Source organism: Ranitomeya imitator, chromosome 1 (genome assembly GCF_032444005.1).
Source record: "Ranitomeya imitator isolate aRanImi1 chromosome 1, aRanImi1.pri, whole genome shotgun sequence".
Classification (NCBI taxonomy): Eukaryota; Metazoa; Chordata; class Amphibia; order Anura; family Dendrobatidae; genus Ranitomeya; species Ranitomeya imitator.
In genome coordinates, this window is record NC_091282.1 from 112,992,279 (window position 1) to 113,008,334 (window position 16,056).

Here is a 16,056-nt window from a genome sequence, read left to right on the forward strand (position 1 = left end):
ACTGGAGAGCTGGAGATCGTGGAACTAGCGGGGGTGCCGGTGGACATGGCAGACTGAGAGACGGTGGGAGATGGTATTGTTGCCGCCGGTGCCCTAGATGCAGTGTTTCCTACTAAGAAACTGGTGATTCCCTGACCCTGACTGCTTTGGCCTGGCAAAGAAACCTGCACAGATACTGCAGGTGGTGCGGAAAATGGTGGCCCTACACTGCCGGAAGGGATGTTGCGTTGCTGACTAGCTTCATTGGCCGAGGGTGCTACAACCTTAAGGGACGTTTGGTAGTTAGTCCAGGCTTGCAAATGCATGGTGGTTAAATGTCTATGCATGCAACTTGTATTGAGACTTTTCAGATTCTGTCCTCTGCTTAAGGTAGTTGAACATTTTTGACAGATGACTTTGCGCTGATCAATTGGATGTTGTTTAAAAAAATGCCAGACTGCACTCTTTCTAGCATCGGATACCTTTTCAGGCATTGCAGACTGAGCTTTAACCGGATGGCCACGCTGTCCTCCAACAGGTTTTGGCTTTGCCACGCGTTTTGGGCAAGATACGGGCCCGGCAGATGGAATCTGTTGCGATGTTGATGCCTGCTGCGGCCCCTCCTCCTCCGCTTCAGAACTGCTGCCGCCTGCACCCTGTTCCCCCAATGGCTGCCAATCGGGGTCAAGAACTGGGTCATCTATTACCTCTTCTTGTAGCTCGTGTGCAACTTCGTCTGTGTCACCGTGTCGGTCGGTGGTATAGCGTTCGTGATGGGGCAACATAGTCTCATCAGGGTCTGATTCTTGATCATTACCCTGCGAGGGCAATGTTGTGGTCTGAGTCAAAGGACCAGCATAGTAGTCTGGCTGTGGCTGTGCATCAGTGCACTCCATGTCAGATTCAACTTGTAATGGGCATGGACTGTTAACTGCTTCACTTTCTAAGCCAGGGACGGTATGTGTAAAGAGCTCCATGGAGTAACCCGTTGTGTCGCCTGCTGCATTCTTCTCTGTTGTTGTTTTTGCTGAAGAGGACAAGGAAGCGACTTGTCCCTGACCGTGAACATCCACTAACGACGCGCTGCTTTGACATTTACCAGTTTCACGAGAGGAGGCAAAAGAGCTAGAGGCTGAGTCAGCAAGATAAGCCAAAACTTGCTCTTGCTGCTCCGGCTTTAAAAGCGGTTTTCCTACTCCCAGAAAAGGGAGCGTTCGAGGCCTTGTGTAGCCAGACGACGAACCTGGCTCCACAGCTCTAGACTTAGGTGCAATATTTTTTTTCCCACGACCAGCTGATGCTCCACCACTACCACTACCCTCATTACCAGCTGACAATGAACGCCCCCAGCCACGACCTCTTCCACCAGACTTCCTCATTGTTTTAAAAACGTAAACAAACTAACGGTATTTGTTGCTGTCACACAACTTACACGGTGAGCTATAACTTCAGTATGATTTAGCTACCCCTTTACAGATGAGTGAGACCACAATGAAAATCAGGCACAATGTTACACACTCTGTTGTTGGTGGCAACAAATGAGAGAGATGCCACACACGCAGGACTGTCACTGAAGCACAAATGTAAATATTAATCTCCCACTGATTGTTTTTTTTTTTTTTTTTCAGGGAGACTTTAGGAAAAAAAATAATAGAATAAAATGATTTTTTCAGGAAGAATTTAGAAACCAAAGAAAATAAAATGATTTTTTCAGGGAGAATTTAGAAAACAAATAAAACAAAAAAAGGCTTTCTATGGCCCACTGAGTGAGAGATGACGCACACAGGAGTCAGGAGTGGCACACAAGCCCAGAGGCCAATATTTATCTCCCACTGATTGATGTAGTGATTTTTTCAGGTAGATTTTGGATTCCAAATCAAGCTAAAAAAATAATAGGCTTTCTATGGCCCACAATTGGAGAGAGAGAGAGAGATGGCACACCCAGGAGTCAAGACTGGCACACAAGCAGAAAGGGCAATATTAATCTCCCACTGATTTGTTTTTGTTTTTTTTTTCAGGGAGACTTTAGGAAAAAAAAATAATAGAATAAAATGATTTTTTCAGGAAGAATTTAGAAACCAAATAAAATAAAATGATTTTTTCAGGGAGAATTTAGAAAACAAATAAAACAAAAAAAGGATTTCTATGGCCCACTGAGTGAGAGATGACGCACACAGGAGTCAGGAGTGGCACACAAGCCCAGAGGCCAATATTTATCTCCCACTGATTGATTTATTGATTTTTTCAGGTAGAATTTAGAACCCAAATCAACCAAAAACATAAATAGGCTTTCTATGGCCCACTATTTGTGAGAGAGATGGCACGCTCAGGACTGGCACACAAGCCCAGAGGCCAATATTAATCTCCCACTTTTTATTTTTTTTCAGGGAAAATTTATAAAACCAATAAAAAAATAAATAAATAGGCTTTCTATGGCCCACTATCTGAGAGAGAGAGATGGCACGCTTAGGACTGGCACACAAGCCCAAAGGCCAATATTAATCTCCCTTTTTTTTTTCAGGGAGAATTTATAAAACCAAAAAAAAAAAAAAAAAATAGGCTTTCTATGGCCCACTATTTGTGAGAGAGATGGCACGCTCAGGACTGGCACACAAGCCCAGAGGCCAATATTAATCTCCCACTTTTTTTTTTTTGTTCCAGGGAAAATTTATAAACCCAATAAAAAAAAAAAAAAATAGGCTTTCTATGGCCCACTATCTGAGAGAGAGAGATGGCACGCTTAGGACTGGCACACAAGCCCAAAGGCCAATATTAATCTCCTTTTTTTTTTTCAGGGAGAATTTATCAAACCAAAAAAAAATAAATAAATAGGCTTTCTATGGCCCACTATTTGTGAGAGAGATGGCACGCTCAGGACTGGCACACAAGCCCAGAGGCCAATATTAATCTCCCACTTTTTTTTTTTTTTGTTCCAGGGAAAATTTATAAACCCAATAAAAAAAATAATAAATAGGCTTTCTATGGCCCACTATCTGAGAGAGAGAGATGGCACGCTTAGGACTGGCACACAAGCCCAAAGGCCAATATTAATCTCCCACTGATTGATTTATTGATTTTTTCAGGTAGAATTTAGAACCCAAATAAAGCAAAAAAATAAAAAAAATGGGCTTTCTATGGCCCACTGAGTGAGTGATGATGCACACAGGAGTCAGGAGTGGCACACAAGCCCTGAGGCCAATATTTTTCTCCCACTGATTGATGTAGTGATTTTTTCAGGTAGATTTTATAACCCAAATCAAGCAAAAAAATAAATAGGCTTTCTATGGCCCACTGAGTGAGAGATGGCACACACAGGGATGGCACTCTAGCAGAAATGTCAATCTTAATCTCCCACAAAAAAAAAAAAAAAACAGGGAGTGTCCAACAATTACTATCTCCCTGCAGTAATCTCAGCCAGGTATGGCAGGCAGCAATAAGGAGTGGACTGATGCACAAATTAAATAAAAAGTGTGGACAAACAAAAAAGATAGCTGTGCAGAAAGGAAGGAACAAGAGGATTTGTGCTTTGAAAAAAGCAGTTGGTTTGCACAGCGGCGTACACACAGCAATGCAGCTATCAGGGAGCCTTCTAGGGCAGCCCAATGAGCTACAGCGCTGAGGGGAAAAAAAAAAAAAATGTAGCTTCCACTGTCCCTGCACACCGAAGGTGGTGTTGGGCAGTGGAAATCGCTACAGCACAAGCGGTTTGGTGGTTAATGGACCCTGCCTAACGCTATCCCTGCTTCTGACGAAGCGGCAGCAACCTCTCCCTAAGCTCAGATCAGCAGCAGTAACATGGCGGTCGGCGGGAACTCCCCTTTATAGCCCCTGTGACGCCGCAGACAGCAAGCCAATCACTGCAATGCCCTTCTCTAAGATGGTGGGGACCAGGACCTATGTCATCACGCTGCCCACACTCTGCGTTTACCTTCATTGGCTGAGAAATGGCGCTTTTCGCGTCATTGAAACGCGACTTTGGCGCAAAAGTCGCGTACCGCATGGCCGACCCCGCACAGGGGTCGGATCGGGTTTCATGAAACCCGACTTTGCCAAAAGTCGGCGACTTTTGAAAATGAACGACCCGTTTCGCTCAACCCTACTTCAACGGGTCCAAACCGCTTTGGACCCGTTGAAGTGCTGATGCACGAAACGATCGAATAAAGTATTGTGACCAGCATATACGGGTAAGTGCACTTCATTTTTTTCTTTTGTTGGACTTTAAAAGTATTAGTCTTCTCATATGTGCCAGGAAGACCTTTTGTGCTGCCCAAAAGCTTCAGGGCCTGGGTGCAAATTTCATCCCGTACCTACTATAGTTACACCTCTGCATGGCAGCTATCTGTCTATTGTGGAGGTTTTAGATGATTCATGAGACTTTGGAAGTCCATTGTCATTCTATGAACATTTCCCAATAGTAGGCCCCATGCACATGGTGCTGTAACAGACCCATATTGTACCGATCTGGTATCCTGTGCCCATGGGTAATTCTGGCATGAGAAACCTATACAAAAAATAATAGGGAACAATACTGACCCGGGTTCTTGGTGAATGCACTACCGCTGCCCCAGACTCCAATGCACGTTTCACACAAGCTTCCTCAGGGAATGGAGGAGCGGGAGGGCTAGAGAGGGCTTAAATGGTGGAAAACCAATGGTGATGATCCAGCCGCCAAATGATATCCAGACCTTGTGTGAAGCGCATGTATATGTTATATGCTACTTATACTTGCAGTTTCTTTTCTGGTGCTAATATTTGACTTGACCAATTTTTACATTTTATATCTTTATTTTTTTTACTCATTGCATCCTCTATCATTCATGGCGTTCACTTTTCTCCTCTTTTTTTAGTCTGAGTTTTTTTTCTTGTCTTTGCTTGTTTTTTTTCTTGTGTTTTTGTTTGTCAATTGATGGTCTTTCAATAAAGTTACCTTGCTTTTGGTTCACAATTTTCATTGCTTATTCAATGCCCTTTTCTAGATATCAATCTCACCAAGTAGCTTGTGCAGTACAATGTGTCACAGAGGCATCATACGGTGGCACGTGATGTGTTTACGGTAGACATCCCACGTGCCACAGTACGATGTTAACTTCAGCAATAGAGAGGGGTATGGTGACATGTGGCATACATCAGAGATTTACATCTAGATTGTACACCAGCAATGTTCCCAACGTACACGTTAAATGTTTTGATGGGTCTTCATGGCCAAGAATATTATTTTGCTTTCCGCCTTGTCTTTATACATTTATTAGTACAGAAGCCTATGACTGATGGCTGCTCCTAGATGGCATCAGTCACAGTCATCCGTTAAATGGATCTGTCAATAGCTTTTCATGATATATACATTAAATGGTTACTATTATAGCCCATGGGTGAAGGATGCCTGTGACAGATCCGTATCAGTTGTATCCGTCACCCATAGACTATGTTTACATCATTTAATGGATACGTCATGAAAAGGTTTTGCAAAGCTCATGATGTATCTGTATCTGTTAAACGAATACTGTTCTAGTCAATATGTGACGAGCGCACTGTTAGGCACCAGTCACTGCCTATGTGTACCTGGACCTGGATTACCTGGAGCTTCCCAATATGTATAGGTGAAACAGGGAAAAAAATCAATGTGACCTAAAAGGAGTTTTTAAATATCTATGCTGAAAAATCCACGTGCAGATATATGAAAAATGCATTTAATACCGTACTCCGCAGATCATCAGGGCAGATGGGACTGTAGAACCCCATTCACAGAGTTTCAGAGCCGCAATTTCAGAATTTTTGGGGGTCCTGGAAATCCGACCCCTAGTAACCAGCAAGTTACCCTCTGTCCTATGGATTAAGAAAACTTATATTTTTTTCAAGGTGGTGGGAGGGGTGTGTGAAGAATAACCTTTTAATATACTGAAGAGAGTGTCTTCTTATACAATAAACCATTGCAAAGTTGCAAGAGGGGGACACCCACTATCTACCCCTACCTACAGATAAGGTTTAGCTGTTTCCGCATGTCAGAACCTGCAACTACCAAGCACTTTACCTCTTGGAAGTCTTTGTAAAATCAAGCTTATTGCTTTTCTATGAGTAAAATGGTTGACTTGTGTAATATATGCATGCCTGAATTCTTTACTTCATTCTAGAGACATAGCTAGGGGTTCGATTCAGGAGTGGATGTAGGAGAACCTCAGCACAGGATTACTAAAAAAAATCTCTATACAAAGACCAACACTGATATTACTGTTATATCTTGACCACGCAGTGGTAGATACCAGTGCTGCAGAACATGTAAAAGATTACAGTACAGTTATAAATAGTGACTTACAGTTGACATTCTTTCTGGTGGAGTCATTCACTTTTCCATCTGGCCCAGACCGAAAGTCCTCCATATAGTATAATGCACTCCTCATAGTCCTCCATATACTAAAATACACTTCCTATAGTCCTTCACATGCTAAAATGCATTCCCCGTAGTCCTCCATATATTATAATGCATTTCCCATAGTCCTCCATATAGTAAAATGAACTCCCAAAAGTCCTCAATATAGTATAATGCACTCCCCATAGTCCTCAATATAGTATAATGCACTCCCCATAGTCATCAATTCCTCAATATAGTATAATGCATCCCATAGTCCTCAAAATTGTATCATGCATTCCATGGTCCACAATATAGTATAATGCACTCCCCATAGTTCTGAATATAGTATTATGAATCCTATAGTTTTCAATATAGTATAATGCATTTCATAGTCCTCAATATAGTAAAATACATCCCATAGTCCTCAATATAGTATAATACACTCCCAATAGTCCTCAATATAGTATCATGCATTCTGTGGTCCACAATAAGCATAATGCATTCCCCATAGTCCTCAATATAGTATAGTGCATCCCACAGTCTTCAATACAGTATAATGCACCTTATAGTCCACAATATAGTATAATGTACTCCCCACAGTTCTCAATATAGTATAACGAATCCCATAGTCCTCAATATAGTATAATGCACTCCCCATAGTCTTCAATATAGTATAATGCACTCCTCATAGTCCTCCATACGGTATAATGCACCCCATAGTCCTTCATATGATATAATGCACTCCATAAAGCTCCATATAGTATAATAAACTCCCCATAAAAAATAAAATACTCACCTCTCCTCATTCCCCCGCTGCTCCAGTTTCTGCAGTGAGTGCTCTAAAGCTGTGCCTTCACTGCTCTGCACAGTGGGCATGATGAAGTGATCATACAGTTGGAGTTGCGCTGACGGGTAGGAGGATGCCTGGCGTCAGCGCTGGCACCGAGCCACCCCCCAGGTCATGGGGCCCATAATGGCCGCATTGCAGTGCAGTGAGATCATGTCTCCCTTAACTACTGGAGAATGTAACTGTATCAGTGTGCTGCGCACGCCAATACAGTTAAGGCTATGTGCACACGTTGCGGATTTGCCTCAGGAATTTTTTGTGCGGATTCTGCATCTCTTGGCAGAAAACGCAGGTGCGGATTTGACGTGTTTTTTGTGCGGATTTGTTGCGGATTTACTGCTTTTTTAACCCCTGCGGATTTCTATAATGGAATGGGTACAAAAGCCCTGCAGATCCGCACAAAAGAAGTGGCATGCTGTTATACAGCATTCTATAATACTGTATATAAGCCCCCGATCCGACCTGCAAGAGAAGAAAAATAACTTTTATTATACTCACCTGCGGGGCGGTCCGGTCTGATGGGTGTTGCAGGTCTTGGTCCCTTCCCTTTAAATGTTCTAATGACTCTGGGACCTCAAACATCCGCGTGTGACTGCTCCTCCTATACTTCAGATACTACACCGCACACATCGTATCTGTTCAGCTACTGTAAGATGCCATGAAGGGTTTCTCTGATTTACCTTTTCTTTTCTACTTTGTTTATATTAAAATAGTAAAATTGCATCTAATGAAGTGATTTTTCAGCATTTGAAGACTGCTGTCTCCTTAGTTAAATAAACTTGTCCCCATCTCTCCGTGTGAAATGGGCGGTCGGCTTTGAACTGTTTGCAGATTTATGAATGATCAAGGCTGAACACTAACCGCAGAGATCAAAAGTAATTTATAGAACTGACGGCGAAACCTCTCCCGAGAGAGATGACGAGCTGATGTTTTCTTCTATGCTGAACGAATTGTTAAAGAGCAACAACACTGGAGGTGTAAAAGGATAATGGAGCCATGTTGGGTAAGTGGCCAAAACAAGAATAAAAGTGGAGCCTCTGGAGGTGCTACTTTACTTTCGACACTTCTGATCCCACTTACCCAGACTAGAAGAACTGGTCTGATTCATGGCAAATAATCCTTGTGGCTCTTGTTGCCAGCAGTTTATGTTTTTTGCTGTTCATATTCCTTCTATGCATAACATAAACTGTCCTAAATGTAAATGTAGCTCCTGCTAAAAATTTAGATTTATAAATGCAAATATTGTTGCAATGGAGTTTGAGTTTGTGCTTGCACATGAGTGGCAGAGGTGCATGACACTATTATTTGGGTTCTTATATTAGAGCACAGTAAAGTGGTAGTATTGGTGGATCAGATGATGATACTATATTCATGTTGTTTATACTGTTTTTATTATTTTGCCACTTTATCAAAGGGAACGTGTCGCTCTATTCATGCAGCCCAAACCACAATCAGCATAAATTAAGAGCCTGGCTGGCTGACCCATTGCAGCTGTTTATGGTGTCTCTAAAATGCTCAAGCATTTTAGATAAAACATAGTATGAATAACTATAGGGAGTGTCATGTCCCACAACTTGGGAATCGTACAATATTGTATTGTCTGTTATGAAAGGCAATTCAGTACTACAATGGACATAGCGGTCAGAGCACATACAGTGATCTGACAATAACCCAAAATCATAGAACGAGCTCTGAGACGTGGGAACTCTGCAGACCGCAATCCCTAATCCTCTCCAAACAACACTAGAGGCAGCCGTGGATTGCGCCTAACTCTGCCTATGCAACTCGGCACAGCCTGAGAAACTAACTAGCCTGAAGATAGAAAAAAAAACCTACCTTGCCTCAGAGAAATACCCCAAAGGAAAAGGCAGCCCCCCACATATAATGACTGTGAGTTAAGATGAAAAGACAAACGTAGAGATGAAATAGATTCAGCAAAGTGAGGCCCGACTTTCTTAACAGATCGAGGATAGAAAAGGTAACTTTGCGGTCTACACAAAACCCTAAAGAAAACCACGCAAAGGGGGCAAAAAGACCCTCCGTACCGAACTAACGGCACGGAGGTACACCCTCTGCGTCCCAGAGCTTCCAGCAACAAATTAGACAAGCTGGACAGAAAAAATAGCAAACAAATAGCAAAGAAGAACTTAGCTATGCAGAGCAGCAGGCCACAGGAATGATCCAGGGAAAAGCAAGTCCAACACTGGAACATTGACAGGAAGCCAGGATCAAAGCATTAGGTGGAGTTAAGTAGAGAAGCACCTAACGACCTCACCAGATCACCTGAGGGAGGAAACTCAGAAGCCGCAGTACCACTTCCCTCCACCAACAGAAGCTCACAGAGAGAATCAGCCGAAGTACCACTTGTGACCACAGGAGGGAGCTCTGCCACAGAATTCACAACAATTGTCATTATATTTCTGCTGTTACATTACTATGCACTCAGGTTTGCCCTTTTAGAAGTTTGTCATCCCTCTCTCCCTGTAGCTTAGCTTTGATGTCAGTAACCCCTGCCTTCTTCCCAAGTTAGTGGATGTCAGCCATGTTGAGAGTTTGATATGTGCGATTCTCTGTGTCACGACTCTGTTGTTGGTGTTAAACCGAAGAAGGAAAAGAAAGGGAATTATCACACACTCAAAACCTAGCAACAGTCTCAGATAAATCCACCAAACGCCTTCTCCAATAATAGCCAACATCAGTCTCCAGCCATGCAGCTTAAGCTAACTCTGACAATGAGTGCTAGCCTGGACCCAGATTATAGAGGAGATGGGAGTGGTTAACAGAGCACATCTGAGCCTTAAAGCAGGAAAGCTTGCAGGAGCTCACAACTGAGCAGGTTAACCCCTGCACTGCTAAAAGAAACCTGCACCATGTAATATGAGGGTGAAGTGCTTCTAATCAGTGCAGAAGTAGGAGAAATCAGACACTCTTCTCTGTCGCGGAAACCCCGTGACACTCTGGTCCAGATTTGTCTTTTTATTTTCGGTGTGAGAATAAAAATTCTTCTGAAATCTTTATATGTGCTTCTTCATATGTGCCTCTGCAGTCTGATGAAATCACTGTGTGACTGCTGGTCAATATAGACATCCATAGAAACTGTCTAAAGAGCAGACATGGGCGGACACCTGGATGTTCGGGTCCGGTGGGTTTGGCTGAACAGTTACAAAAAGTGCCAAAACAGTACCCGGACCTGAACCCGGACCCCATTCACTTGAATGGGGGGCCCGAACATCCAGTGTTTGCATGTGCATGACAGCGTGACAAACACCGCTTCTGATCGGCGGTGAAATCTTCCCCGCCGGTAAGAGCCGCAGTTCCCACGCTGTCAGAAGACAGCGTGACTGCTCAGCTGTGATGGGAGGTATAAAATTTATCTCCGGTCACTGGTGTCAGCTGGGACAACTGCTTCCATCATCCGACACCTGCTGCCGCTAATAACAGCAAGACGCAGGAGCGGTGGATGGAAGTATTCATCTGCCACTTGCTCTGTAGATAAATGATTAAAAAAAAAACAGGAGTGGGTTCCCCTGTATTTTTGTTAACCAGCCTGGCAAAACTCACAGCTGGGGGCTGCAACTCCCAGCTGTCAGCTTCAGCAAGGCTAGTTATCAAGAATAGAGGGGTCCCCACTCCGTATTTTTTAATTATTTAAATAAATAATTTAAAAAAACGACATGGGATCCCCTACATTTTTGACAACCAACCTTGCTAAAGCAGACAGCTGGTGGCTGGTATTCTCAGGCTGGTAAGGGGCCATGGATATTGACCACCCCAGCCTAAAAATAGCAGCCCGCAGCTGCGCAGAAAAGGCGCATCTATTAGATGCACCAATTCTGGCGCTTTGCCCGGCTCTTCCCACTTGCCCTGTAGTGGGAGCAAGTGGGGTTAATATTTATAGGGTTGATGTCACCTTTGTATTGTCAGGTGACATAAAGCCCATAGCTTAGTAATGGAGAGGTGGGTAGTTGTATTATAAATAAGACACAGACAGAATAAAGTAATTAAATGGAAAAAATGACACAGACTCCTTAAATTATCTCAATTAAACCATACTTATGACCTTGCCTAATTCCACCAAAGCCCCCGATCTCCTGTAATAAATCAAAAATAATAAAACAACAATATACCATACCTGTCCGTCATTCTGACCCAAGCCATAATCCATGTCTGGGGGAAAAACAGTTTTCAACCTGGACAGTGCCAAGATGTGACCATCCAGGCTGAGAACCACTGGGGAATGAACTGCTACGAGCGCAGCCTCAGTGACTGGAGGTGATGTCGTTGAGGTTACCTCTGGTCACTGAGGCTCTGTTCCCAGCCGGGCTGAACTGTGGTGACCTCGGTGAGATCCCAGCTAGCACGTGAGAAAAACTCTCTGTATTTTTGGTTTTGCTTTTCATTTTTTACTCCCCTTCTTCCCATAACTTTTTTATTTTTTGGTCAAAATGGCCATGCGAGGCCTTGTTTTTTGTAGGACGATTTGTACTTTTGAACAACACCATTGGTTTTACTATATCCTGTACTGAAAAATGAGGAGAAAAATTCCAAGTGCGGTGAAATTGAAAAAAAGTGCAGTTCCACAATTGTTTTTTGTTTTGCTTTTTTAATAGGTTCACTAAATGCTAAAACTGACCTGCCATTGTGATTCTCCAGGTTATTATGAGTTCATAGACACCAAACTTGTCTAGGTTTTCTTTTATCTAAGTGGTGGAAAAACATTCCAAAGTTTGTTAAATAAATAAATTGTGCCATTTTCCAATACCTGTAGCATCTCCATTTTTCGTGATCTCGGGGTCTGGAGCCGTTTGAGGGCGATCTGTCACTTCGTTTTTAGATGTAGGATGAAGCAGAGCTCAGAAAGCTGCCCCCACCCACAACCCTGATTAGCAGCTTTCTGTGAACATTGTATATTGACAGTGAGTTGTGGGGCGTGATTGGACCAGGATGCATTCGAGCTGTAGTCCGGCAGTGATAACCTGCTGCTGATAAAACACTCAGTTTGTTGAAGCAACAGCACACAGCCTAATAAATGACACATCACTGAATTTAGTGTCTCAGCCCCTACCTCGTGCTGCCCTCAGATTGTATAGCAAAAACCTGTGGATAGATATCCTGTAACTTACTCTTGTTTCAGGAAATCCACATGTACATTAGCCACAATAGTCGGATCCTGATCTAATGAACCTGTGCAAAGGACCTGGTGTAGGTTGGGGGAGCAAGGTCAACTGTGACATTAAAAATTGTGATTGGTGGATCCTGTGTTATCATCTGTGTACAGAGGTTTTACCTGTCATTGTAATCCTACCTCTGATGATAAGGAAACTGCTGTAAACTCTTCCTGAAAGGACTATATGTTAGTTTAAAATAGACCCGGTGTTCAGTGTGAAAATTGTAAGGTTACTAATTTTGTCTTAGATATATGAATGATAAAAAACATTGCCAAAGTGTTCTTTTTTTTAAAACTACATCTTACATAAAAACCTGGTTTAAACAATAGGTCATTTTCTGATGATAGCTTCTGTTTCATGGGAGATGTAGGGCTTCCCTATCTCCTCATGGTCTGTAGGGTCTGGTGTGCAGGGCCATGATTACTCTTATCTGAATTGTGGATTAGGTTGTTTATCTGCTTCCTCTGATCAGTAAAGTGCTGCAGAATATGCTGGTGCTGTATAAATGAAGATTATTATTATTATTATTCTAGCAACATTTGAGCAGTCTATGATTTTAAATCTGGCAATGAAGGTTTGAGCCGAACTTTCTTTAGTTGTCCCCACAAGTACTACTGTAAAATAATGGAAACAGAACATTTCATGAAGTGAAGGATGTCACCAGTTCTCCGACTTTACTTTAATTGTCATCATGATTTTGTAATAATTGTGAAAGAGAATCTACCACATTGTCCACTGTAAAGCAGAAGGAGCTAAGCAGATTGATAATTACAGTAGTTTTGTGGCAAAAGATTCAGTAAAACTCACAGTATATTCATTTGCATCCCTCCTTATTCTATTTTTGGGGGTCCAGTGGGCGGACCCATTAAAAGCCCTACAGCTATCATGCAGAGAAGACTGGCAAGTACTGAGTAGGGCCACACACTGGACTCTTAATGTTATGTTCACTTGGTGCGTTGGATCCTCAGAGCCAAAGGTTCAGATGGGCACATGCGTCAGAGGTGTCGGTGCAGCAGACAGATGAGGTATGAAGACTGCAGGTAGACAGGAAACTGGGAACAGATAGCTGAGTTGTTGGACACTGAAGGCAGACCAGAGACACCCTGGAGACCGCAGACAGATAGCAGAGATACTAGAGCCGCATGCAAGCAGTAGACATCCTGGCGACCACACAAAGATAGCAGAGGTACTCAAAGCCACAGACAGACAGAAGATGTCATGGAGACCACAGACAGGTGGTAGAAATACTACAGATAGGTAGCAGAGTTACTGCAGACAGGTAACAGAGGTCCTGGAAGCCACAGGCAGATAGGAGATGTCCTGGAGACAGGAGGCAAGTAGCAGATATACTGGAAGCCGCAGATAGACAGGAACACTAAAGGCTTAAAACCAAGATACAGGTGTGTCTTGGTGAGCCTTTTACAGGCCCAGGCTGATGCACACATGGGATCATGCCAGGCCATCCGCAGAGCCTGCCGTGGAACACAACAGAGTCTTGTGAACTGGGGTGAGGAAAGCAAAATCTGCCTCCAGGACAGGTGCGTAACACCTAAGCATAAAATGATCAGGGATACAAGTGAATTAAATACAAATTATGCTGAATCATTTCCCACAAAACTATATATTTGTATGTTTAGCACCCTCTGCTCTATGCTGTTTGCAGATCAGTTCAACATGAAAGGTGCCCTTTAGCGATTTTGTGACATCCTCAGACTTTTTATTTTGTTCCTCTATGTAATATTGTGTTGTTGTCAGTAATGTTGCAGGGTTATATACTTTTTTAGCCACTGCTATATATTGTAGCCATTGTGATTTTTTTTCTTTTATTATGTGTTTTTATAGCAGTTCTGCCATTAACAAGCACTGGGAAGCAGAACTGGCCACACTCAAAGGAAACAATGCCAAGCTCACAGCAGCCTTGCTGGAGTCTACTGCCAATGTCAAACAATGGAAACAACAGCTTGCTGCGTATCAGGAAGAAGCAGAGCGTCTCCACAAACGGGTGGGTATTGACAAAACCAATGCTGGCTCAAGAGGTAGAGCGCCAGGTGGGAACCAGTTACTTTTTTTTATGTATTATAGTCACAGGATGTTACATGTCTTACACATTGTTAAATGTTATTTATTTAACTATTTTGTGTGACATATCCCTGTGATTTAAATTAAGGGATAAAAACTCAAAGTTTGAAAATTGTAAAATTTTTGCCATATTTCCATTTTTTTAATAAATAAATGCAAGTAGTATTGAAGACATTTTTCCACTAACATGAAGTACAATATGTCACAAATAAAAAATCTCAGAATCAGCGGAATCCGTAAAAGTGTTCCAGAGTTATAACCTCATAAATTGACAGTGGTCAGAACTGTAAAAATTGGCCTGGTCATTAAGCTGCAAATTGGCTCCGTCACTATGGGGTTAATGAAATAAAACACTAAACACTGTTTGACCAGTTTATTGTTATTGGTAATCCACGTGAAGCCCTCGATCTCCTGTAAAAAATTTAAAATAAAAAACTAACAATATACCCATACCTGTCCAGCGTACAGTCAGTCCCACGCCATAATCCATATCTGGGGTATCTACAGTTTACAACCGGAGCGGTGCTAATGCGACCCTCCCGGTTGTAAACTACTGAGGAATGAATGAAATGCTGGGAGCGGAGCTTCGGAGACTAGCAGTGACGTCACCGAAGCTCCGCTCCCTGCCAGCCTGAACTGAGATGAACTCTTCAGCATGGGAAAGTCAGCTGGCATTTTCCCACGATGAAGAGTTGATTTGAGTTCAGGCTGGCAGGGAGCGCAGCTTCGGTGACTTCACCGCTAGTCTCGGAAACTCCGCTCCCAGCATTTCATTCAATCCCCAGTAGTTTACAGCCGGGAGAGTCACATTAGCACGCTCCTGATGGTAAATTGTAGATACCCCAGATATGGATTACGGCGTGGGACTGACTGTAAGCCAGACAGGTATGGGTATATTGTCGTTTTTTTTATTTTTTTACAGGAGATCGAGGGCTTTGCTTGGATTACCAGTAACAATAAAATGGTCAAACAGTGCTTAGTGTTTTATTTCATTAAAATACTTTATTCTGCATGTGTGTGTTTATTTAACCCTTTACAAACTATAGAATTAGTAATGGATAGGTGTCTTATTGACACCTCGCCATTACTAAGCCGGCTTAATGTCACCGTACAATACAAAGGTGACATTAACCCCTTATTACACCATATCCCACCACTACAGGGCAGTGCGAAGAAAGAGGCTATGTGCTGAAATTGGCGCATCTTACAGATGCTCCTTTTCTGGGGTGGCTGGGGGCAGATGATTGTAGCCAGGGGGGCCAATAACCATGGTCCCTCTCTAGGCTATTGATATCTGCCCTCACTTACTGGCTTTCCCTCTCTGGCACAGAAAATTGCAAGGGAGCCCACACTATTTTTTTCCGTGAAAAAATTATTTTATTAAATACATACAGATCCCAAATTTTACACACACACATACTACTAAAAGTATTAGTCACTGACATATATAAATTTAACTGTTCTGCAATGGTTTACGGTATGTCTCCTATCCTATTCCTATAATGAATTATCGGCTATTCTGCTATCTCTCTATGAAATATAGATATATAGATATATATACAGTGGGGCAAAAAAGTATTTAGTCAGTCAGCAATAGTGCAAGTTCCACCACTTAAAAAGATGAGAGGCGTCTGTAA

General features: G+C 42.6%; 1 protein-coding gene across 3 annotated transcripts in view; it reads left to right on the forward strand.

The window, feature by feature from the left end:
• The window catches only part of HOMER1 (homer scaffold protein 1), a 150,164-nt gene that overhangs the window by 120,459 nt on the left and 13,649 nt on the right, over positions 1–16,056 (forward strand). For all 3 annotated transcript variants that reach the window (XM_069749838.1, XM_069749847.1, XM_069749830.1), the window contains exon 7: positions 14,183–14,342. In XM_069749838.1, coding sequence (XP_069605939.1) covers positions 14,183–14,342 — 160 coding nt within the window. The remainder of the gene's footprint in view (positions 1–14,182; positions 14,343–16,056) is intronic.